General features: G+C 40.2%; 1 protein-coding gene and 1 non-coding gene across 2 annotated transcripts; one reads left to right on the plus strand and one right to left on the minus strand.

The window, feature by feature from the left end:
• Nucleotides 1-20477: 20477 nt before the first annotated feature.
• On the minus strand, nucleotides 20478-22378 carry LOC127804450 (uncharacterized). The gene is made up of 2 exons (XM_052341314.1): nucleotides 20644-22378; nucleotides 20478-20491 (listed from the first exon to the last, which is right to left on the minus strand). Exons 1-2 carry the CDS (start codon nucleotides 22376-22378, stop codon nucleotides 20478-20480), a joined length of 1749 nt encoding a protein of 582 aa, XP_052197274.1.
• LOC127805400 (small nucleolar RNA R71) lies at nucleotides 21732-21838 on the plus strand. The gene has a single exon (XR_008024132.1). It is a non-coding gene; the product is annotated as a small nucleolar RNA R71 (small nucleolar RNA).
• Nucleotides 22379-23393: the final 1015 nt, after the last annotated feature.

The following is a 23393-nucleotide window of genomic DNA, read 5'->3' on the forward strand; positions in this document are numbered from 1 at the left end:
TTAGCTTATTAAATTTGTTATAAGCTGTTAGAACAATAGGTTCTATGGCACACACCAAGAGGGGGTGAATTGGATATTTTAAAAATCTTTGATAGAACTTTGAAATCTTTTTGATGGAAAATTCGATGCAAGTGAAGATTATTGAATTGCTTGAAATAATAAATGAAATAAAACCACAAGCACAAGAGAAGAACGCAAAGGATTTATAGTGGTTCGGCTTAACCCAAACCTAATCCACTACCTTAGCTCCTCACTAAGGATTTTTCAAACCATCCACTAAAACCCCCTACTTAAACCAAGTAGGTCCTCTAGTCCAAGACTAGGAATTACAACCTCTTGCTTATACAAGCAAGCCCTCTAGCACCTAGCTAGGAATTACAGCCACTTGCTTCAACGAGCAAGTCTTCTAGCACAAAGCTAGGAAAATAAGAACGATATAAATGAAAGAGAGAAGCTAAGAGTTAACACTCTTAGTTACAAGTTCTCTAACAATGAAAACAAGGCTTAATAATAAATTTACAATGATATAACAACAAAGCCTTGGATAGAAAATACAACAGTGAAAGCGCAAAGATTGTAAGCTTTGAGTAAAAATGATTTGAACTCTTTAGATCAACTCGTTCCCGTCCATTAGTCTTCTCTTGATCATCCACGACTTGTGTTTATAGGCTTCCCAAAAGATTGAAGAGAAATGTAGCCGTTTGGAGCCGTTGGGATTTGAAAAAATAGCCGTTGGAAGCTTTTTGCGAAACACATAGTCGACAGAGAAAATAGGTTAGTCGACTATTTCTTCAAATAAAAACCAAACATAGTCGACTGACAGAAAGTGATAGTCGACTATTTCTAACACAAAAATCCCATAGTCGACAGATACAAAAGCATAGTCGACTATTGTAAAAATGTGAAGAAAATTTTGAATTTTATGAACAAAAATAGTCAATAGATGAAAAGCCATAGTCGACTATCCTTACATGATAGTCGACAGATCCAAAAATAGTCGACAGATGCCATAAATAGTCGACAGATCAAAAACAACATAGTTGACTATCCTTATGCATAGTCGACTATTCTTAGGCATAGTCAACAGAATGAAATACATAGTCGACTATCCATTTTGAAAAAAATGAAAACTTAACAAATCCTCATTTCGATTCTTTTGAAAACAAGTTGAGATTATTAAAAACATATTTATTTTGAATCTAAACACACTCAACCACACTTCAACATTTCTCCTATATAAATTTTCATAACTTTGCTTCAAGGAGATTTAAAGATTGTTTTTTACATTCATGTAAATTGATTAAAAATAAATTTATCCATAAAGATTTACTCATAAAGATTTAGAGATTGATTTTCATATGGTCATTATCAAAATCACTATTTTATTATCCAAGAGTAAAATATCATAAGCCATGATATGTTAACTTGGATCAGCCTATGATCCGCCTGGACATATAGCCTGGGAATGCAAGTCAATCAAATGCAAGTCATGATATGTCAACTGAGGTCGCAAGATGATCTACCTGGGCATATATCTTGGAAAAATTATAACTTATATGATATTTCATTGGGAAGCATTAGTTGAGGTTTGCCTTAATTTACCTAACTAAGGCTATTTGCAACCTACCAGACGCACGTCTTAATTGTTAATTATCATGTTCATCGATCATGAGCTATTTAGCCATGGCATGGTAACTGAAATCGCAAGACGATCTACCTGGATGTACATCTCGGCAAGGTTTTCAGTATGGTCTTCTTAAAAGACGTGTTATCTAAGGATTGCCTTAATTTTCCTAAAGTATGGAAGATCACACCTCATTGGACACGCATTGATGGTTATTATGACTATTGTCGATGACCTATTTTAAGCTCGCTAATCTGCGAACTGGGAATTCTCTGAATCTATTTGAGTTTATCAGTCTCAAGTTACAGTCCTGAAGACTTCCTCCAAGTTATACCTTCGAAGCTTATCTTGATATGCAGGAATTCCTTAGAGCTCCTGGTTAAGACAGGAAGATCGTTTTAAGGTATATCTTGAAGATTGGTTCAAGTGCTATCTCTTCGAGTTTCAAACTTCAAGTTCGATTGGCTTGGGGTCATTAAAAAAAAAAAAAATCGAAACAAAAGGCACAAGCTCAGAAAAAATATTTCATTTTCATTGAATAAGTACTTGTATTACAAAATAAAGCAAAAAAGAAGAATAGAAAGGAAGCCTAGCTAGGAGGAACGACGGCTTCAGTGGGCTGGACCTTAGTGGGTTGGACCTAGCCGGCTCTAACAGGCTGCACCTCGACAACTTTGACTGGTTGAGCTTCGGCGAGAACAGTTGGCAAAGCGACCTCAGATGAATCTAACGAAGTGGAAGCTTCGGCATTCTTAGCTGCTTCGGCAGTGTATTGTTTCAACTCCTCGATGGCTTGTTCCCCAAAGATGGCAAAGTCCATCTTAGGATGGTTCAGCCAGAGGGTGTAAAGGAACGCCGAGTAGGTGTCGCACTTGGTCTCCTTGCATGCCAAGTTTATCTGAGCTTCCACTTCCACCTTGACATCATCAATGGCCTTCTTTGCAATCTTCTCGCACCACCCAGCTCAGTCGTCGACCTGTTTTCGTTCATCCTCAGCCCTCAGCAGCTCCTCCTTAGCTTTATTTAGCTCACCAGTGAGCCTAGAGTTGGCAGACTCCCACATGTTCTTTGATCGATGAAGCTCCTCGTCGAGATCTTTATTTCTCTGATACGCATCCCTTAGGTGCATCTCGAAACCCTCTGCCTCCTTTTGGGCAGATAGAAGCTCGGTATGAAGAGTCTTTTTCTCCTCCTCGAGCTTCTTTATCTCTTGTTTGTAGGCAATCTTCGTTGCTTGGAGCTACCCTTTGAAATCCTGCCGCAGCTTTTTGGCCTTCATAGTAGCAATAGAGGTCTGAGGAGCACAAAGAAATTTTATCAAAAAAAAGGGGGGGCTTACCAGGAAGCTGTGGCGAGCTATATAGTCATCAAATGTCGCCTCACTCACCTCGTCCTTATCTAATGACTTGGCAGACGTGTCCACGATTTGGGACATCTCGTCCATCAGGGCATGAAAGTATACCGTTCCAGGCATTAGCTCCTGAGTGGACGCTTGGTTGGCCCTATCCTCGGGAACTTTGGCCCTCTTGCCTCTATCGCCCTCCTGCTGCTAGTCAGGCCCTCTTTTTAACCTGACAGCGGGGGCGTTGGAGGTCTCCTTCGCGACCTCTTTCCGCCGAGCTCTGCTAGGCCCCTAGTAGTGGGGAACGAGAGCTCTTTGCTCCTATCGCTGATGTTTCTGTTGCTGATGTTGTTGTTGGTGTTAGGAACCGGGCAACCGTGAAGATATGATTCTGCCTTGATTGATCCGTAGAGCCGCAAACACAAACTCCTCCAAGTTGGTACACACGATCGGCCGTTTCCACGAACGCCTTGAGTAATGCTAGTAACCCTAGGCGCCTCCAATGAGAGATCCGAATTTCTTCTTCTTTTTCCAGCTTCTTAAGTGGCCTATTTATAGAGTAAAAACCCTAATTATGCCTTTGGAAAAACCCTAAACGATTTAGGTTTGGCCCATAATCATATTGGGCCGTATCTCTCTTTTAATTTGTGGAACGGACTCGACCCAAGTGTGTGACCCCTTAGGTCCACCATTGGGCTAGATGTAGGGCCAATTCTATTGGGCTATATGAAGGCCCAACTCCTTAGAATAATTAAACTCTTTTAATTAAACTTATGGGCTTCATAATTAACTCATCTCATGGGCTTCTTAATTAAACTCTTTAATTAATAGTTTTAGAATTAATCATATTAATTCTAAAACCCTACATATCATGGTTAACGTCTAGCAACATGCCATGAATGCCTAGCCAATGATGAAAAAAAACGGACCTTTTCGATTGCAATTACCGTACAGTAAAATCCTTTCATCAATCTATGTCCCGATTGAATTTAGGGTATGGTTTTATGACGAAACCCTAGTCATTCAATAACTATGTATCCATTCCAGATTTATGACTTGTTCGATGAAATCAAAACACCTTTTGATTTCCATCTCACCTTGGCCAAGGATTTTCTTAGTCATGAAATCATCGGAATACATAGGACATCTTCTCATCTTGTCGATAAGTGATGAATCCTATTTCGACATTCACAAGCCTTCATATGTGATAAGGTTACGCCCAGTGATAATTTGTTAATGACTCCATTGGAATCCAAAAAGAACCAAAGCGTAACCAGTCAAATATAAGACTACCATGATGTCTCAAGTCTAAGGACCAATCTGCACTACTGCAACACAGAAATTTCAATTCGACAATCAACAATTACAATTAGGAATTCTGTAGCGAGTTAGTTCAGTGTACTTATTCTTATAATAAGCACCCACATATATGCACTAGTGTCCACACACCAATGTCTATGAAACAAGACATTCTCCTAATTGAGCATACATCATATGTGCCAGTCTATCCGAGTTATTAGTGTCCAATCCTAATAACTCTACGACTAGGAACATTTAAGATCAAGGCTTATAAGGAATATGTTTCATGATCGTCATCTCTATGCACGACCATATTCCATGAGCCTATATGATCTATGGACTTTGTCAAATATGGAAATTATAAAGACAACCATCAGTGACAAACAAAAAACATAATGCCTTGCAATAATAATTGATTGAAGATAAAGAGTCATGATATAAAATATGATCAATTACATGTAAATATAATTGACTTATGGGGCATATCTCTAACAGTTGGGGGTGTTGTTGCTGTTGAGGTTGCGATCGCGGTTGTGGCTACTCTGACCTCCCATCTCGCGAGCTTAAGCTCGGAGTTGTGGAGGCAATGGCACCTGACTTAGGCCTGGACCTCTTCGGTGCAACGAGGTTGAGTTCAACCATATCGTCAGCTTGACTTTCTTCCTCCCTGTTGCTGCTTGACTTGGGGACTTGGAAGGAGGACGGGAGGACTTTCGCGCCCAGAACCCCTATGTGATTCCCCTTTATAATCTCCACGTTGAGAGGGGGCGCGAGCTCATGTTTCTAAGTAGCTGGTCCGAAAGCTCGAGATCCTCTGAACTTGTCCTGGCAGCAACAAGAGTGTCAAGGATGTCAATCTCATCGGCTGATAAAATTGGCTTCCAATTCCCAAAATCTAATATGTCAAAATCTGAGGACATCAAGGCATATATATCAAAAGTAAAAGAGTCCCGAGCGAACTGATATGCTCTGACTTGGGGTTAATGCGAAGCTGAAGCTTCTGAGTGACGAAAGCGAAGGGAAAGAAGCAAAGAACCAACTGGACTTATAATCGCCCACATGGATTTCCCCTTCGCCTTACCCTGTGGAAGGATGGCCTCGTATTGAGAAGAACGAGCTGCCAGATAGTACAGCCCGTCCTTTTAGCATTTTTTAAAGAAAAAAGAAATTTTACTAGATTTGGTGATGGGGGAGGAAGTTTGTTCCAAAGAAATAAGATGGTTAGGGAGGTGAGTTGGGTATACGAATTGGGTGTTAACTAAAAAGGAGCGAGCTTAACCTCGTTCAAGAGTTCAAGAAGGTATGGAGCTACGGGGAACCTAAACCTAGACTCGAGGTGCTGGGGGTTAATGGCTATGAAGCCAGGTGGTGGATAGGCTGCATGAGAGCTCGAGGTAGGGACATACACTCGGCAATCTATCGGGAAATGAAACTCCCTAGTGCAAGTCCCCACCTCAGGGAACTTGGCCTTGGAGGGAAATCTTTTAAAAACTTTGTGCCCATCCTTCCTTCAACGACCTGCTTGCAGACCTCTAGGTCGGCTTCGAAAGATGTCACATCAATGACCTCCCTAGCTTGCGAGCTCGTCCCCCTAGTGTTATTCATCTCTATCACAAGGCAATCTTCGGAGTTCAAGGTATCGTCTTTTCCTTTGATATGGTTGCAGCGCTTTTGACTTGAGTTCCTTTGAACATAGTCGGACATCTACAAAGAAAGAGAAAGAACAGTCAGGTTGCAAATTGCGAGCCAGACCCCAAAGAACTAGAAAAGCCCTAAAAATATTCCCTAATTCATAGGCCATGTGCTTTGCGATAGGGTGCCGCCTAAGGCGGAGGTGCTATAACTACAAGCCCGGTATTCCATGGAAGACTAACCCTAAGGTCATTAAGCCCGAAGGCTCAGTGAACACCTAGCCAACCAATTCGAATCGATCCCCCAGACAACGAAGTGACATCGACAGAATCGGGAAGACCAGAAGGACCATCGACGGCTAACCAACAATGGACGACCTAAATAAAAGAAAGAGACATGAGCCATGAGAAGCTTACCAATCACCAAACCTCTTGCCGGGGTGAGAGATGAAACAAAGCTTCAGACAGAAATGGTTGGCACCTGAACGATTGCAGACAGAAGGTCTGGTCGCCACGAATGTCTCGAAGAGTAGAAGGAAGGCAAAGGCAAGAAGATTTCAAAATGGAGTGAAAGAGGGAAAAAAGGAACACCCTTTACTATTTATACACCTAGCTCGAGTGAACTCAGCCATCGGATCAAAACGACTTATGGTATGCTTCGCATCTGTCGGCCGCACAACAGCTTATGGGACCAACAGGTATAATCATGTGCAGTAATGGGGTAATGTGCACATTAAATATGCTGCAGACAAGATATGCTGCATGAAATGGCGTGATATAAAGCGATTGGGCAGAAATCTGAAAGGTGAACTAACAACTGGGACAGTTGGCACATGTCAACTCTCAGTCCGAAGATCGCACTGTGAGCTGAGGGGCTTGAGTTATATGTATTTCCCACACCACTCCTTATGGGCTAAACTCAGTCCAGTGGGTCAACCCAATCACCTGGAGCCCAGAAGGTCCAATCAACCTCGTCAAAGAAAGCTCATACACCACTGAAATTCGAGCTCATATCACGAATCCAAGCTAGCTCCTTGAGATATATTCAACGAGCTTCCAATAAAGCTCCTAGTCCGCTGACCCAACCGTTCAGCTCGCTAGCCTAAATCCTTCGGCTCGCATAGGCAACAAAACTCCTGAATAGCTAGAGGTGGGGACCCACTCACTTTACCTAAAGCAAATCATACTCTTCATAATAAGGATTCCAATCTAGATTTTATGCAGAAGGTAAGGACTGTTTGTCCCCCATTATTTCATCTTTTTATTTTTATATCTTATGCAAATTGTAAACGCCCCTCATTATAAATAGGGGTCAGAAATATCATTAAGGGGACAACAAGAAGAATAAGAAGATACTGTCACTCTGAAAGAATAATCAGGGTACAGTCGTGGAGTAGGCATCATTTTGGCCGAACCATGTGAAAATTCTTTGTGTTCTTCCTCTTTGTGTTCTTCCTCTTTTTATTTTGGACTTACTCATTCATTGCGGCCCTAATGAATCACGGTCGGCTAAAATTAAACGTTGACAATATTTATCTTTCTGAATTCCAATTAAGATAATTATATTATTGAGACAATTGAGAAATATGACACATGTATTTACTTGAGATTATTTGAGTTTATGTGCATTCATATTGTATGAGCATTGAGCAAGAGATTACTTGGAGCACGTCATATTGTGTGCTAGCATGTATTTGAGCATTTGGGATTTATGTGGCATAGTCCATGAGGGGATCCCATGAGCTCAGTTCTTTGAGATTACCCACTACCGGTAGCTAGGGGCGGCAACCCTAGTAATACTATTGAGATGATATTTCTTTTCTGTTTGCTCCTAGATATGGGGTAGGGGTGTTTGACCCTAGTGAGAATTTGTTTACTGTTTATGGTTGTAGGTTCAGCAACAAGCAGGTATGAGACTTCTTCTTTATATATATGGGCCTTGGCCAGTTTTCCATACATACTTGCATGAGTTATGTTTATTTATTCCACATATATATTAGAACCTACACAGCCATACAAGATAATCCAATATATTAATTCCCTTAAATTGAGATTAGTTATCCCTCAGTTTATGACCGGTTATCTATGAGTTGTGAGATGAGATAGTCTCGATGAGTTCGACTTTTCTTTATCTCAGCTTTAAACTTTCTTTCATTGCTTATTACTTGCTAAGTCTTGTGACTCACCTTGTACCCTTCACCATTCCAGGTCATAGCGAGATAGCTCCTGAGGCGGGTCCTAGTAATAGCAGTGGGGGAGGCTAGCAGTGTGTACGTGAAAGCCACTCGATGCTTATAAGATTTCTGCATCATGGTTGACTAGTTTAGAGATTGTCATATATTTTGTAATGCCCCACTTTCCCGGGCGCGTTAATTCTTGGGACAATTCTGGGACGATAATTTTTTTTCTTTCAAACTCATACTAAATCACATCATTCCTCGCATCCGGCCCAAAATTTCCCTACATTATTTTATCTCTAGAGAGAGAATCATCATACTCATCTATTGCAGAAGCTAGAATCGAACCTGACATCTTACTTTAACATAAATCATAAATCAAATCTTTACATCACCGTTTCTTGAACTTAATCCTTAACATGACTTAAAACTTAACATACGTTCTCAACTTACATTAACCCTAACTAGGGTTTATACATCGTCATTAACCATAAGGTTATACATCATCGTTCATCAAACATCAATCATACTCATATCTTACATCATGGACTTCCAAAACGTTCAGATTTCAAAGTAGTAGGACTTAAACACATGGGCTACATCACATACATTCATCTCATCGTTCATTCATCATGCACTTAGGTAAGTGCCATTTCATACCTCATTCATCCTCGTTCCTGCTACAATCTCCATCTAGAACGTTTGAATATTCCAGAGGTAAAGCCCAATTAGATGATGAACCATCTAAGTAAGCATACACAAAATTATTTTCATGCATGTATGCAAAATGCAAATGTCATCATTCCTCATTTCCTTCCGTGAATCGACCGCACCTTATGCTACCCCCCTATTGCTACGGCTTCCTTTCCATACCGAGGTCAATGGGTGCAGCGGTGACGATCCGCATTCTCGTTTGCACCTTAATGCTACCCCCCATTGCTATTGTAGCGGCCCTCTCCCGGATCATCCCGCTAGCATAGGAAATTCGAAAGGAGGTCGTCACAAAATGGATGCAAGAACAATAAACACCATATTAACTTTTTTTTTTCCTTTACTTGCTCACTAATTATCCGGAGCCAAAATAAAATCTCTCCACTTTTGCTTACTATCAAAAGGAGCTCAAAATAAATATTACACATCCTTTACATTATCATCTTGGGCTTACTGCCCATACATTTTTCAAATAAAAGGGCACTAAGGTTCTAACAACAAATTGAACCCTCTATTTCATGCCCTCAACATTACACCCATAGATCTTGAGGTTGGGACATCCCTGTACACAACTAAACTCGGGCTCTAGCCTCATTGGACTCGCCCTTAGCAATAGCTTATCCCTTATCTGGAATGACAAGAATAAGCAAGGTGAGCCACAAGGCTCAGCAAGTATATATATTACGAAAAATAAAGACAACAGAGTCAAGGCATGGATAAACCAAAATGGAATAGACCCGACTTCCCAAGTACGAGTAGTATTTCTCATTAGATCCCCTCATTATTATCATTCTCATGCGATTATCATTATGCATTTCATGCATCATTTCATTTCTCAATCAATATGATAATTTCCATACCATTGGCATTATGCATTTCATGCATCATTTCATTTCTCAATCAATATGATCATTTCCATGCAGCATATCGGCCCTCAAGGCTTTTCATTCACATGCATGCATACATATACATAGAAAAATCATTTAGCCATACAGTTGGCTTGAGCATCACCTACCGGGTTTATGGCCACCTTACTCACGTCAGGCGCTCTTTAGGATATCATTTTCTCACCCCGCGGTACATAGTTGCCGCACAAAATAATAAGTGCGCAAATAATAATGTCATGCAATGCTCATGTAGGTTTCAAGTAAGCATATCAAACATGCTACATCATTAGCAATGTTCTCCTCATAATCATCATGCGCATTTAGCCATTTCAAGATTATATCCTCATATGAGCCAATGATATTTTCATCACATGATTTGGCATCATTCATTGAGATTCATTTCCATACCATGAATAATAATACCATGCAATACTCATGAAGATTTTCAAATAAACATATTGACATGCTTCATTATTAGAAATGTTCTCATCATGATCATCGTGCGCCTTTAGACATTTCAACATTATATTATCGTATGAGCTAATGGTATTTTTACCACGTGATTTAGCATTATTCATTGGGATTTATCGTCATACTATTTCTCAAGGTCAAACAAGTTGATTACATGAATTTACCATTAAAAACTCAAGATTTTCATTTTTTATTTCTACCATTAATTAACTTCCCCATTTTTGGAACGCTTACATATCCACGAGATGATTTTTGAAGGCAACTAAAACATCACAAGAGCTTTGGGGAAGAATTACAAGTGTTCGTGTATTCTTTCCCGCAAGTGAACGGAATCGTAACAAGTAATATAATGATGAATCAAGTATCGTTCCCACGGGGATTAGCTTTTAATCCCTACTTTAACCACTATTAACTTAAATAAGTCACACACAATTAAAAGAATACTCAATGGAAGTTTTATATAAGTTAAAACTAACTCACCAAAAGGAAAACACAAAATAACTCTTTAGGTTTTAAATATAAAAATCTAATGCACTAGGGTTCATGAATCCACCGTAGTTCTATAAATGGTTTAATCTTTCAATGATTGGGTCTTATAATTCTTGCTTTGAACTGAAAATCAAAGACCTTAATTTAATCAAAAGCCTCTCTCGATGGTCATTGAATCTATGCTCACATATGAGATTAATTATCTCTAATTAATCTGCACATATACAAACATGCATTTATCCACAATGATCATCAAAATAAGATTTCACAAGGCATAACGGTATCTCTACCTATTATCGAACCTTATGTCATTTATTATCAAGTGCTAATCTATATTGAATCTCTCGAAAGCAATATAAATCAACCCGTTCTAATGACGACCAAACATCAAAACGGAGTTAGTGTATAATAAATGATCAATCCGAAAGACAAAAATATAATAAAACTCAAATACTTTTAATTAAACCATCGTTGAACTAGGTTTCATCAATCACCCTAGCCACAAAGTACTTAGCCTAACATAGTTTCAACCAACAAAAAAGTAATAAAAACGAAGTTCATGATGTTGCAAATAATAAAGAACAAAAAAATAAAACCAAAACTGAAGATCTTCAAGAAAATCTCCTATTTTTGCCTCAACTTGCCATCTTCTCCTCCTTCCAAAAGCTCCTTAATCTCCCAAAAATAAGCCTTTATATAGCCCTCTTTAGGTTATCAAAGTCCTTCACCTTGAAGGAGTCTATTTCCCTTTTATTTGGATTAAAACGGGCTTAAAACGGCCTTGTCATGAAGCTTTGAACTCTACCGCGGTCCTGTTGGAAATGTATGCCCTAAAGACACGTTTTGTTTAATTTATGGTAATGATGTTTCTTTTATTCAGTTTATGGAAAATATATTATTTGCATTTAATTGTTGGAAAGGTGTCCATGCTATTAAGTAAGTGATTCATGTGATGGGTCGTTCTTCACAGTTAGGCATGAATCATGGGTACTTAATAAGCAAGAAAATATTACTCTTGATCTTTTGATAGAACTGGGCATTCTATCATGATAAGATCATTGTGCAATAGATCCTAATGGAGGATGGCTTGCCTTAGCCAGTAAATAGTCCGTTTACTCTAATTGTACAAGCGCATTTGGAATGCGTAGAGTGGACCTGTGATAGAAGCTAAGGACAAAGTACTAATTATCATGGAGCTAGTCTATCACTGCTACTACGTGGACGAGTACTCTAATACTTGAGTATTAGTTGGTGGTCTAGTGAACCTAGAGCTATATTCTTAGATTCATTGTAGGTGAGGTCTATCAAAGATCAATATCCTTTTGAGTTGGGAGTATGGTTTCTAATTAGCTAAGACAGACTAATACAAGATAGTTTCTGTGATTCACCCCCTTGTGATTGTCCAAGAATAATCGAATAATCCAGGGCCCTGGGAATGTGACTTAAGAGTGTGTGCTTCTGGGTAGCTCCCAGTGATAAGCAAGTACATTCGAGTAGTCACAGATTATTGGACTAGTGATCTAAGGATGGTAGAAATTATTTAGAAAGGTGTTAGTACATTATTCCTTTCTAAATGATGGGTGTTACGCAGAGGGGTATTATCGTCATTACACTAGTAGGTCAAAGACATGGCATATGTAAAATTATTCGTGGGGTCAGTGTTACCATATGGTGATAGTTGGAACACTTAGAATGACAAAATATAGCTACTAGGTAGCAGGGATATTTTGGTCATTTTAGTAGCCGTGAATAATTTGTCTTTTGGTCCCCGGGGTAGCTCGATGTAACTCATGTATTTTTTAATACATTTGGCTTGTTGGATGAATTAGATTGAGAGAGAATTATTTTATTCAGAATGGTCCATAATTAATTGGGCTAGAATAAAATAATAGTTCATTAGGGTTTTTAATTAATTAATTGGGCTAACCCAATTAGATATTAATTAAATGATCTTGGCCCATTAGGGTTTGGCCCACTAGGGTTTTAACCCTAGGGTTCTCCCTATATATATCTCTCTTTGGTTGTTTTTCATCCAAGTCATTTTTCATTCTTCTTCACCGAAGAAAGGCCACGAGTTCGAGTCATATTTCGGAAGATCGAAAGAAAGCCTCGAAGTTCTGATGCGAAGGAGCCGAAGGATAGCAGGACAGCCATCGTCTCCACCACGCGAAGAAGCTACCGCGCATCCTGCCCCTATCGCCCCATTCCGACCGGTAATCCGCCGTAAAAGTAAGTCTCTTAGATTCTAATCAACACGAGGATCGTTTTTGATTAAAACGCTTCCGTTGCATGCTTTTGTATCCTCGTTTTTGATCCTTCAGGTCCTACCGCAGTATGCTTGTTGCTGCAGACCCGTGAGCTCCAGAAAATAATTCCTAAAGCGGTCCTACAGCGGTATGCATACCGCTGTAAGACCGTGAGCTCCAGAAACTAAGTCTTATAGCGGTGCTACAGCGGTATGCATACCGCTATAAGCCCGCTAGCCTTCTTCTTTGGCCTCTTGCTTTATCATCTTCAACTTCTTGTTTTTGATACTCTTTTGCTTCTTTTTAATTCGAAACCCGACCATGCCTCCAAGCTTCATTTCACTCCCATCATGCACCAAAAATCACTCTTTTTGCTCCATGTCCGCTTAACACATGCTCCACATCTACATAACCATATATAGTACCAAATCAAGTAGAAATCATGCTCATTGAATGTATAAATGTTAAGTTTATAAACCAAAATAAGTGTATAAAAGACACTTATCAAATACCCCCAAACTTAGACTCTTGATCGTCCTGAGCAAGATTATTGACTCAAATATATCACCCCTTAAGTAGAGAATAATTAATATTTCTAACTCACCCACAAGTTGGATATCGTTCCAGGCAGCCTCAAATTTTGGGACCATTCAGAATTCACACAGAGTTTTCTAGTAATGCTACACAACTGTTTTGGACTTATTCCATGTTTTGACGTGTGTGTGCGTGCAAATCCTGTCAGGTATAATATCATGCATAAGGTTGTTGGTATCCTGACCCTTTGATGGTCTTGTACACTTTCTTGCTCGTAATATGCACTCCACCCCCAAACTTGGTCTTTTCATTCAGTCCCTAGGTGCTCTCGATCACTCTTTTTTTTCTTGTTCAAGTTTGGTTAGACTCAGCTAAAAATGGCGTTGTCTTGGTTTGTGAAGACTCTCTTTTATTTTGAATGCTTCGACATGCTAACATCCATTAGACAGTCAAACCCACCAGTTTTCTCAATCCCTAAGAGTTACAAACATCGACACCATTATTGAGAATTTTTTTTTTTGGTTGAACGAGTGCATTTTATGCTCCATCTCGTTTTTTTTTTTTTTTTGATATCTTATGTGAAGCCTTCACTCCATTAAGCTTTCTGAATGACCCTTGTAACGAGCTTTCAGCCGATGACTCCCAAGCCAGATGACCACGGGGCGCCAGGTTTTAAGATACCTCTACGGGCATAATCACTCAAGTCATTCAGGCTACGAAGAAAGGTATAAGATATATGCAAGCTCAAATTTATATTGGTGCACGACATAGTGACATACGGATTAGATCACTAGCCTATGGTCATTGCCTAGCTTCCCTTAGTATGCCTAACACATTCCACACAAATTTTAACATGCACGGAGCCGACACATTCCTCAACATTTACCATCATGGCTCAATCTTCCCCAAACTTTTCTTTTCATAATAATTTTTTTTTTTTTTTTGATGATTGAATTGCTCATAAAGAGGGTTTAAGGGTGAAAGTCTATATGGAGACCTATGCATTTAACCTCCTGACACTTGTGCTCAAATAGTCGTCTAACATGGATAGTGAATCACAAAATCGAAATGAGTAGCATCACTATCTTTACTCGTTTCATCAAAATGGTACCAAATAAGATTCATCATTGATGGCATGTCTACCCAACAAAACAATTTTTTTTATATATATATATATATTTTTTATAGACGACCAAGTAGATTAACATATAATGCATGATTGGATCATCAAAACCCTCCCCCCAAACTTAAAATGAGCCATTGTCCCAAGGGCTCGAAAGGCATTAAAAAGGAAGGAAGGTACCTAGCCAGAAGAGTCGGTGCATGCATGCCCGAAGTGAATCAATGGTCTTCGGGAGGTGGCGGCGACTGTGACCGGAGTAGCTGGGTAAACATGGATCTCATTTCCTCGTGCTGGTTATGAAGGTCGGCTCTGAGAACATCCAAGCCTGCTTGCAGCATGTGAAATTGTCGATCCTGTTCCGCTCGATTTTCTTGGATTTGTGCTTGCATTGCCTCCAATGTGGGGCCAAAGTTGACCCCTCCAGGTCAGTGTCGGGGTGGTGGTCTCACTGCTGGTGGTGCTTCGGGTTCCATGTACTCCTCGGCTTCATCTTCCTCCTCAGCCTCTAATGCTGTGTCTCTCATGCGAGCTGCATGTCGGTGTTGGGCAATTTGAGTATGTGACTGCCGAATAGTGTATAAATTGATCGGTGTGGGCTTTGTCTTGTCAAGCTCAGATGCGGATGTAGGGACTTTGGCTTGCTTGCATAAAGCTGAGAAGTAAATCCTTTTCTTATTACCTTTGGTCAAGGCGAGGGCGACTTTTTGTTGGAAAATACGCTCACCAAAATTCACTTCATATCCAGTAGTCAAGGCATAAAGAAGCTGCATCTGTGGAGGGTATATCTCTGTCATGTGTGAAGATGGAGCGATGTTAGAAGATAAGATGTAATGGAACATCTTCGCCTTGAGGTTAAGCTCATTATGGAGCACCACATTGTGGCTTGGCCACACCGGTGGGATGTCTGCATTAAAGCAAAGGCGAGCCACTTGATTCCAATCTTCTATGTCCGCGAGATCTGCCCCCGATGGCACTTGATAGAAGTTTTGGATGATGTCGGGACCGAATGGTACCCATACTCCGCGCACATAGGTATGGAAGGCATGAACTTCCTCATCGTCATCGTCACCTCCAAGGATGTTGTCATTGAAGTTGGCGAGGAATTCTCGAACCACGGAGGGATATATCTTGGGAGGCTTGGCACAAAATTTGAGCCACTGCTTGGCATGAATAACCTCAATGCTAGCCAAGTCAACTTCCCGCTCTCGGTGGAGAGGCTATGACGCTATCACTTGAGCTCGTTCTTCCGCTTTGGCAGTGAGGTAGATTGGATAGGTTGGCGGATCAACTCGCGGCCGCTTGGAGGTGTTTGAACTGGTTGCAACTGCTTTACCCTTATTTGCTGCTGGAGTGTAGCGGGTTTTGGGTGCCATTTTTGCTTAGGCTCGGTCCTGAAAGCACAAAATCAAACACGAGAATGAATAGAAGAAAGAATCAATTAATTCTTGGCTTGTTTTTTTTTTTCATTTATTTTTTTGTTCATTTATTTGTTGATTTATTGATTTTGTTTTGATTTATTTATTTTATAAGACGAAAATGTGTTGGAGAAGCCAAAGATGCCACAAGATCCCCCCCAAACTTAATTCATTCCATTCCCTCAATTCTTAATGCAATGTGTGTGCAAATGTGTGGAGATGTGTGGTTGGGGCATTTGAGTGAACACTTGGTGGGCATGCTGAGAGGACAAACAGAAAATAGGGCTTAGGAGCCATGAAATTTTCCCAAATAACAGCATATAAACAAGCAATAATTCAACCCCAACATCACCAACCACAACTTCATTACTCCCATTCACAAGCAACTCAACACACATTTCCACAAAAAAGTATCAATTCGTGCAAACAAATTAAAAATTAGTTCACACATACCTTAAATGATGAAGATGGAGGGAGTGGAGGGGAGGCTATTGAGGGAGAACTTTGGCAAATGGGATGGGGGCAAGCTAGGAGAGAGGCGAAGTTGGGGGGAGGGTGCTTGAAGGGAGAGAAGGGAGAGTGAGAGCAATGGGGGAAATGAAAAAGCAGGGGGGGTCGGCCTTAATGGGCCGACCTGCACAGCAGCGAGGCCGCGGCATGCATGCCGCGGCCGACCCGCGAGCCACAGCAACTTTGCTATGGCGCGGGCAAGTCGCGGCATGCATGCCGCGGCCCGCCCGCGAGTAGCAGAAACTCTGTTGGCTCGCGCTTGCGGCCGCGGCATGCATGCCACGGCTATGGCGCGAGCTCCCCCTTTAAATTTATTTATTTATTTTTTTTAAGCCTAAGCTCTAAAGGATGAACTTCTCCTACCCAAAGCACTCTCTAACACATGCAAAAGAAGGAAAATAAAAGTACCAACACCAATAAATAAAATAAAATAAAATAAAAATGAAAGGATAGAAAATTGGGTTGCCTCCCAAAAAGCGCTTAGTTAACGTCGTTAGCTTGACGGTTCTGATGTGCTTATGCAAGGTTGCCCAATGCAGTGGAAACCTTGTCTTTCGAGAAGTCACCACCAAGATAGGATTTGAGCCTTTGCCCATTCACTTTGAACGTGCCTTTTGTGTCATGAGTCACTTCAACTGCCCCGTAGGGGTATATTTGGACCACGGTAAACGGTCCTGACCATCTCGAACGTAATTTGCCTGGAAACAACTTGAGACGCGAGTTGAACAACAACACTTTTTGCCCCACCTGGAACTGTTTTCGGTGTACATGCTGATCATGCCATTTCTTGGTTTTCTCCTTATATAACTTGGCATTCTCATAGGCTTCCAACCGGAACTCATCCATTTCATTTAGTTGTAGCAACCGTTTCTCACCAGCTTGCTTGAGATCAAAGTTCAGCTTCTTCATTGCCCAATATGCCCGGTGCTCTAGCTTAACAGGTAAGTGACATGCTTTGCCAAAAACAAGGCGATATGGGGACATACCAATCAGAGTTTTGAAAGCCGTTCTGTATGCCCATAATGCATCGTCCAACTTCTTAGACCAATCTTTTCGAGAAGTACTCACCGTAAGCTCAAGGATCTTCTTTATCTCTCGATTCGAGATTTCCACTTGGCCACTCGTTTGGGGATGGTATGGTGTAGCAACTTTATGCCTTACCCCGTACTTCGCCAAAAGAGATTCAAAATGCCGGTTACAAAAATGCTTCCCCCCATCACTGATAATGGCCCTAGGAGTTCCAAAACGAGTGAAGATGTTCGTTTTCAGAAAACTTACCACCGCTCGGCCATCGTTAGTTGGTAGTGCTACTGCTTCGACCCACTTGGAGACATAATCCACTGCCACTAGGATGTATAAATTGGAGAACGAGGATGGAAACGGCCCCATGAAGTTAGTGCCCCAAACATCAAATAATTCAACCTCAAGAATGCCATGTAATGGCATCTTGTGCTTCCTGGAGATGTTCCCCATTCTTTGGCATTTATCACACTTTTTTATCGTGGTATAAGCATCTTTGAATAGAGTTGGCCAATAAAACCCATATTGGAGTACCTTAGCTGCTGTTTTTGTTGCTCCGAAATGTCCACCATAGGGGGAGGCATGGCATTGCTCTAAGATCATCTCCATCTCATCTTATGAAACACACCTCTAGATTACTTGATCTACTCCTCTCCGATAAAGGATGGGATCCTCCCAAAAATAGAATTTGAGCTCCGAAAAGAATTTTTTTCTTTGATGGTAATCATAATCAGGAGGTACAATGTTACTTGCAAGGTAATTGACATAGTCGGCATACCATGGTACCTCTGTTTCGCTGCTTGCTCGTTCCACTCTTAGAAGCTGCTCATCTGGAAATTTTTCATTAATATCCCTTGTTTCGGATTGATTTTGTTGCTCCAATCTTGAGAGGTGGTCGGCTACCACATTCTCACATCCTCTCTTATCTCAAATTTCTAAATCAAACTCTTGGAGAAGTAGGACCCAGCGAATTAGCCTTGGTTTTGCCTCTTTTTTTGAAAATAAATATTTCAGTGCGGCATGATCCGTATAAACAATCACCTTTGAACCAATGAGGTATGCTCGAAATTTTTCGAAAGCAAAGACCACCGCTAGGAGCTCTTTTTCTGTTGTGGCATAGTTCATTTGGGCATCATTGAGAGTCCGACTTGCATAGTAAATCACATGTAAGACCTTGTCCCTTCGTTGTCCCAACACTGCCCCAACTGCATAGTCACTAGCATCACACATTAATTCGAACGGCATGTTCCAATCTGGTGCTGCCCCAACTGCATAGTCACTAGCATCACACATTAATTCGAACGGCATGTTCCAATCTGGTGCCACAATAATAGGTGCGGAAATTAACTTTTCCTTTAGAGTGGTAAATGATTTTAGGCACTCCTCAGAAAATGCAAATTTTACATCCTTCTCCAACAAGTTGCATAAAGGCTTTGTAATCTTGGAGAAATCCTTAATAAATCGTCTATAAAAATCGGCATGTCCCAAAAAACTGCGAATACCCTTGACGGATGTGGGCGGAGGAAGCTTCTCAATCACTTGAATTTTTGCCTTGTCAACTTCAATACCCCTAACTGAAATTCGGTGTCCCAATACAATTCCCTCTTGGACCATGAAGTGACATTTCTCCCAATTGAGCACCAAGTTTGTTTCTTCACAACACTTCAAAACAAGTGTCAAGTTTTTTAAGCATTCGTCATATGAAGAACCAAAGACCGAAAAATCATCCATGAACACTTCAATAAATCTTTCTACCATATCGGAGAAGATTGACATCATACACCGTTGAAAAGTGGCAGGGGCATTGCATAAACCAAACGGCATCCGTCAGTAGGCGAATGTACCATATGGACAAGTGAACGTTGTCTTCTCTTGGTCTTCTGGAGCTATTGGAATTTGATTGTATCCCGAATAGCCATCAAGGAAACAATAGTGGGAATGACCTGCTAAGTGCTCCAACATTTGATCAATGAATGGTAGGGGAAAATGATATTTTCGCGTTGCATCATTCAACTTATGATAGTCGATGCAAACCCGCCATTCGGTAATAGGTCAAACTGGAATGAGCTCATTATTTTTGTTCTTTTCCACTGTAATACCTCCCTTCTTAGGCACCACTTGAACCGGACTAACCCAAGCACTATCTGAGATAGAATAGATAATTCCAGCATCTAGTAACTTCAGTACTTTAGCTCTAACCACTTCTTGCAGATGAGGATTTAGCCGTCGCTGATGTTGCACTACCGGCTTGTAAGTGTCTTCCATTAATATCTTGTGCATGCAAAGAGATGGGCTAATACCTTTTATATCAGCTATAGTCCATCCAAGAGCTGATTTATGTTCCCGAAGCACCCGGAGTAACTTTTCCTCTTCTTCTTAGTTAATGGACTTAGCAATGATAACTGGAAGAGTAGAGGACTCACCCAAATAGGCATACCGAAGATGGGATGGCAGCTGCTTTAGCTCTAATTTCGGAGCTTGTTGAATGGAAGGTAAAGGTCGTGGAGGTTCCGTGCCTAATGCCTTGTACTGCTTTCCCTTTTGAATAAGTTCAGATCCTTGCAAATATTTGACACATTCTTCAATCGTAGCCGAGTCGGTATCTTCAACTTGTGAGTGCATCACACATGCTTCCCAAGGATCTGATGGTTGATTCAAAGCGAATGTATTTTCTATCTCTTTGTCCAAAATATCAATCTGAAAACAAGAATCTGAAGCCGTAGGAAATTTCAGTGCTTCAAACACATTAAAAGTGATTTGCTCATCATTCAGCCTTAACATGAGTTGTCCTTTTTGCACATCAATAAGAGCTCGTCTAGTAGCTAGAAAAGGTCGCCCCAAAATAAGGGGAATATCCCTATCTTCAGCCATATCCAAAATAATGAAATCTGCTGGAAATATAAACTTGTCCACTTTTACCAAGATATCTTCAACAATTCCACGTGGATGTTTCACGGATCGATCCGCTAGCTGCAATGACACCATTGTAGGTTTTGCTTCACCTAAACCAAGCTTTTGAAAGATAAAGAATGGCATCAAATTAATGCTAGCACCCAAATCACATAAGGACCGTTCAAAATATAAGCTGCCAATGGTGCACGGGATGGTGAAACTCCCTAGGTCTTTCAACTTTGGTGGCAATTTATTTTGTAAAATGGCACTACATTCCTCTGTTAACATCACGGTTTCATGCTCCTCAAGCTTCCTTTTGTTCGATAGAATCTCCTTCATAAATTTTGCATAGCTGTGCATTTGAGATAGAGCTTCAGCAAATGGGATATTGATATGTAGCTTCTTGAACACCTCCAAAAATTTCTCAAATTGTTTATCCAACTTGTGCTTGCGCAATCTTTGAGGAAATGGAATTGGTGGAACATAAGGCTTGATTGGTGATGAAACCACTTTTTCTTGTTCAGCTATATCTTCGGGCTCCTTATTCTCAGTTGCTATCTCCTTTTCGGCATCAGTTTTCTTTTCCACACTTGGTCTTTTAACATGGATTTCCGGGAGTTGCACTCCACTCCTTGTAGTGATTGCATTTGCTTGCTCTTTAGGATTAACTTCAGTGTTTCTTGGCCATGTGCCCTGTTGCCTTTCAGTAAGAATTTTAGCTAACTGCCCAATTTCAGTCTCTATATTTTTTATGGCTGCATCAGTCCGCTCACTTCGTTCTTGAAGTTTTGAAATTGCTGCTTCCCATCCTCCTTTTTCCTCATGTGGTCTTCCTTGTTTTGGTGGGTTTTGAACTCCCTGATTGTTGCCATATGAAAAATTAGGATGGTTTCTCCAGCCGGGATTGTATGTTGGAGAAAATTGATTATTTTGTGGACGCTGGAAATTTTGTTGACGCGGGTAGTTTTGCGCATAAGCAGCCTGCTCTGTGAGTGAATGGTCCCTAACGGTCAATGGGCATTCGGATGAGAGATGGTTTGCCCCACAATTTGTACAAACTGGAAGAGATCCTTGCACCACATTAACTGATGGAGAGTACTTTAAGTTTTCCATCTGTTTTGAAAGAGCATCAATCTTGGCCAACATCAATGTATTCATATCCACTTCGTGTACTCCAGCTGCTCTCCTATGTGAACTCCTATCCGGCCACATTACAAATTGCTCACTCATTGTTTCATAAAGATCATGTGACTCTCCAGCCGATTTGTTTCGAATAGAACCACCTGCTGTAGAATCAACCGCCGAACGGCTGTAAGGAGTTAACCCGGCATAGAAATAGTGATTTTGAGCTGGTAAAGAAAACCCATGATTTGGACACTTCCTTAGCAATTCTTTGTACCGTTCCCATGCTTCATGAAAGTTCTCAATTTCAACTTGCTGGAAAGTCAAAATTTCATGCTTTAATTTGCTGATCTTGGCTGGTGGAAAATATTTAAGTGTGAACTTGTGAACCAAATCAGCCCATGTAGTGATGCTACCAGGTGATAGTGAATCCAACCACTCCCGAGCTTTGTCTTTCAAAGTATGAGGAAAAAGTCGCATCCTCATTGCTTCTTCGTTGATCCCTTGATACTTAAAGTTGCCACAATACTCTAGAAACCGAGAGAGATGGTAGTGTGGATTTTCATCACTTCTCCTATAGAATGAAATGTTGTTGGAGAACAAATTTATCACATCCGGCCTCAATTGGAAGTTATCATGCCCATATGGAGGATAAACTATGCTCGACCGGTTCTCAATGACTGGAGGCATCATGAAATCCCCCATCAAGATATCTCTCTCATTGATCTCAACAGTACGCTCTATTTGAACAAGCTGATTTTCGTTGTCGTCCATTATGCTTTGTTGTTGTTCCCTTTTCGCTTTTTGTTCACGACGTCTTTGATGAAAGGTTTGTTCAATCTCTAGATCAAACTCAACAAGATCAAGACGTTCTGAACGCCGCATGCACTATTTTCAATCCTAACACAACAAAAATTGAAATAGTTTAGCGTAAAAAATTAAAGAAAGCAACACAAGTATTAAAGCTAATCTTAATTAAAGTAGTAATCAAAATAACCAATCCCCGGTAACGGCGCCAAAAACTTGTTCGCGTATTCTTTCCCGCAAGTGAACGGAATCGTAACAAGTAATATAATGATGAATCAAGTATCGTTCCCACGAGGATTAGCTTTTAATCCCTACTTTAACCACTATTAACTTAAATAAGTCACACACAATTAAAAGAATACTCAATGGAAGTTTTATATAAGTTAAAACTAACTCACCAAAAGGAAAACACAAAATAACTCTTTAGGTTTTAAATATAAAAATCTAATGCACTAGGGTTCATGAATCCACCGTAGTTCTATAAATGGTTTAATCTTTCAATGATTGGGTCTTATAATTCTTGCTTTGAACTGAAAATCAATGACCTTAATTTAATCAAAAGCCTCTCTCGATGGTCGATTGAATCTATGCTCACATATGAGATTAATTATCTCTAATTAATCTGCACATATACAAACATGCATTTATCCACAATGATCATCAAAATAAGATTTCACAAGGCATAACGGTATCTCTACCTATTATCGAACCTTATGTCATTTATTATCAAGTGCTAATCTATATTGAATCTCTCCAAAATAATATAAATCACAAACACATTCTAATGACGGCCAAACATCAAAACGGAGTTAGTGTATAATAAATGATCAATCCGAAAGACAAAAATATAATAAAACCCAAATACTTTTAATTAAACCATCGTTGAACTAGGTTTCATCAATCACCCTAGCCACAAAGTACTTAGCCTAACATAGTTTCAACCAACGAAAAAGTAATAAAAACAGAGTTCATGATGTTGCAAAGAATAAAGAGCAGAAAAATAAAATCAAAACCGAAGAACTTCAAGAAAATCTCCTCTTTTTGCCTCAACTTGCCGTCTTCTCCTCCTTCCAAAAGCTCCTTAATCTCCCAA

This window comes from Diospyros lotus, chromosome 6 (assembly GCF_014633365.1).
Source record: "Diospyros lotus cultivar Yz01 chromosome 6, ASM1463336v1, whole genome shotgun sequence".
In the NCBI taxonomy this organism is placed as follows: Eukaryota; Viridiplantae; Streptophyta; class Magnoliopsida; order Ericales; family Ebenaceae; genus Diospyros; species Diospyros lotus.

What these genes read in the sequence shown, in the direction of transcription:
- LOC127804450 (XM_052341314.1), bottom strand. Translation starts at nt 22,378, where the DNA reads ATGCGGCGTTCAGAACGTCTTGATCTTGTTGAGTTTGATCTAGAGATT.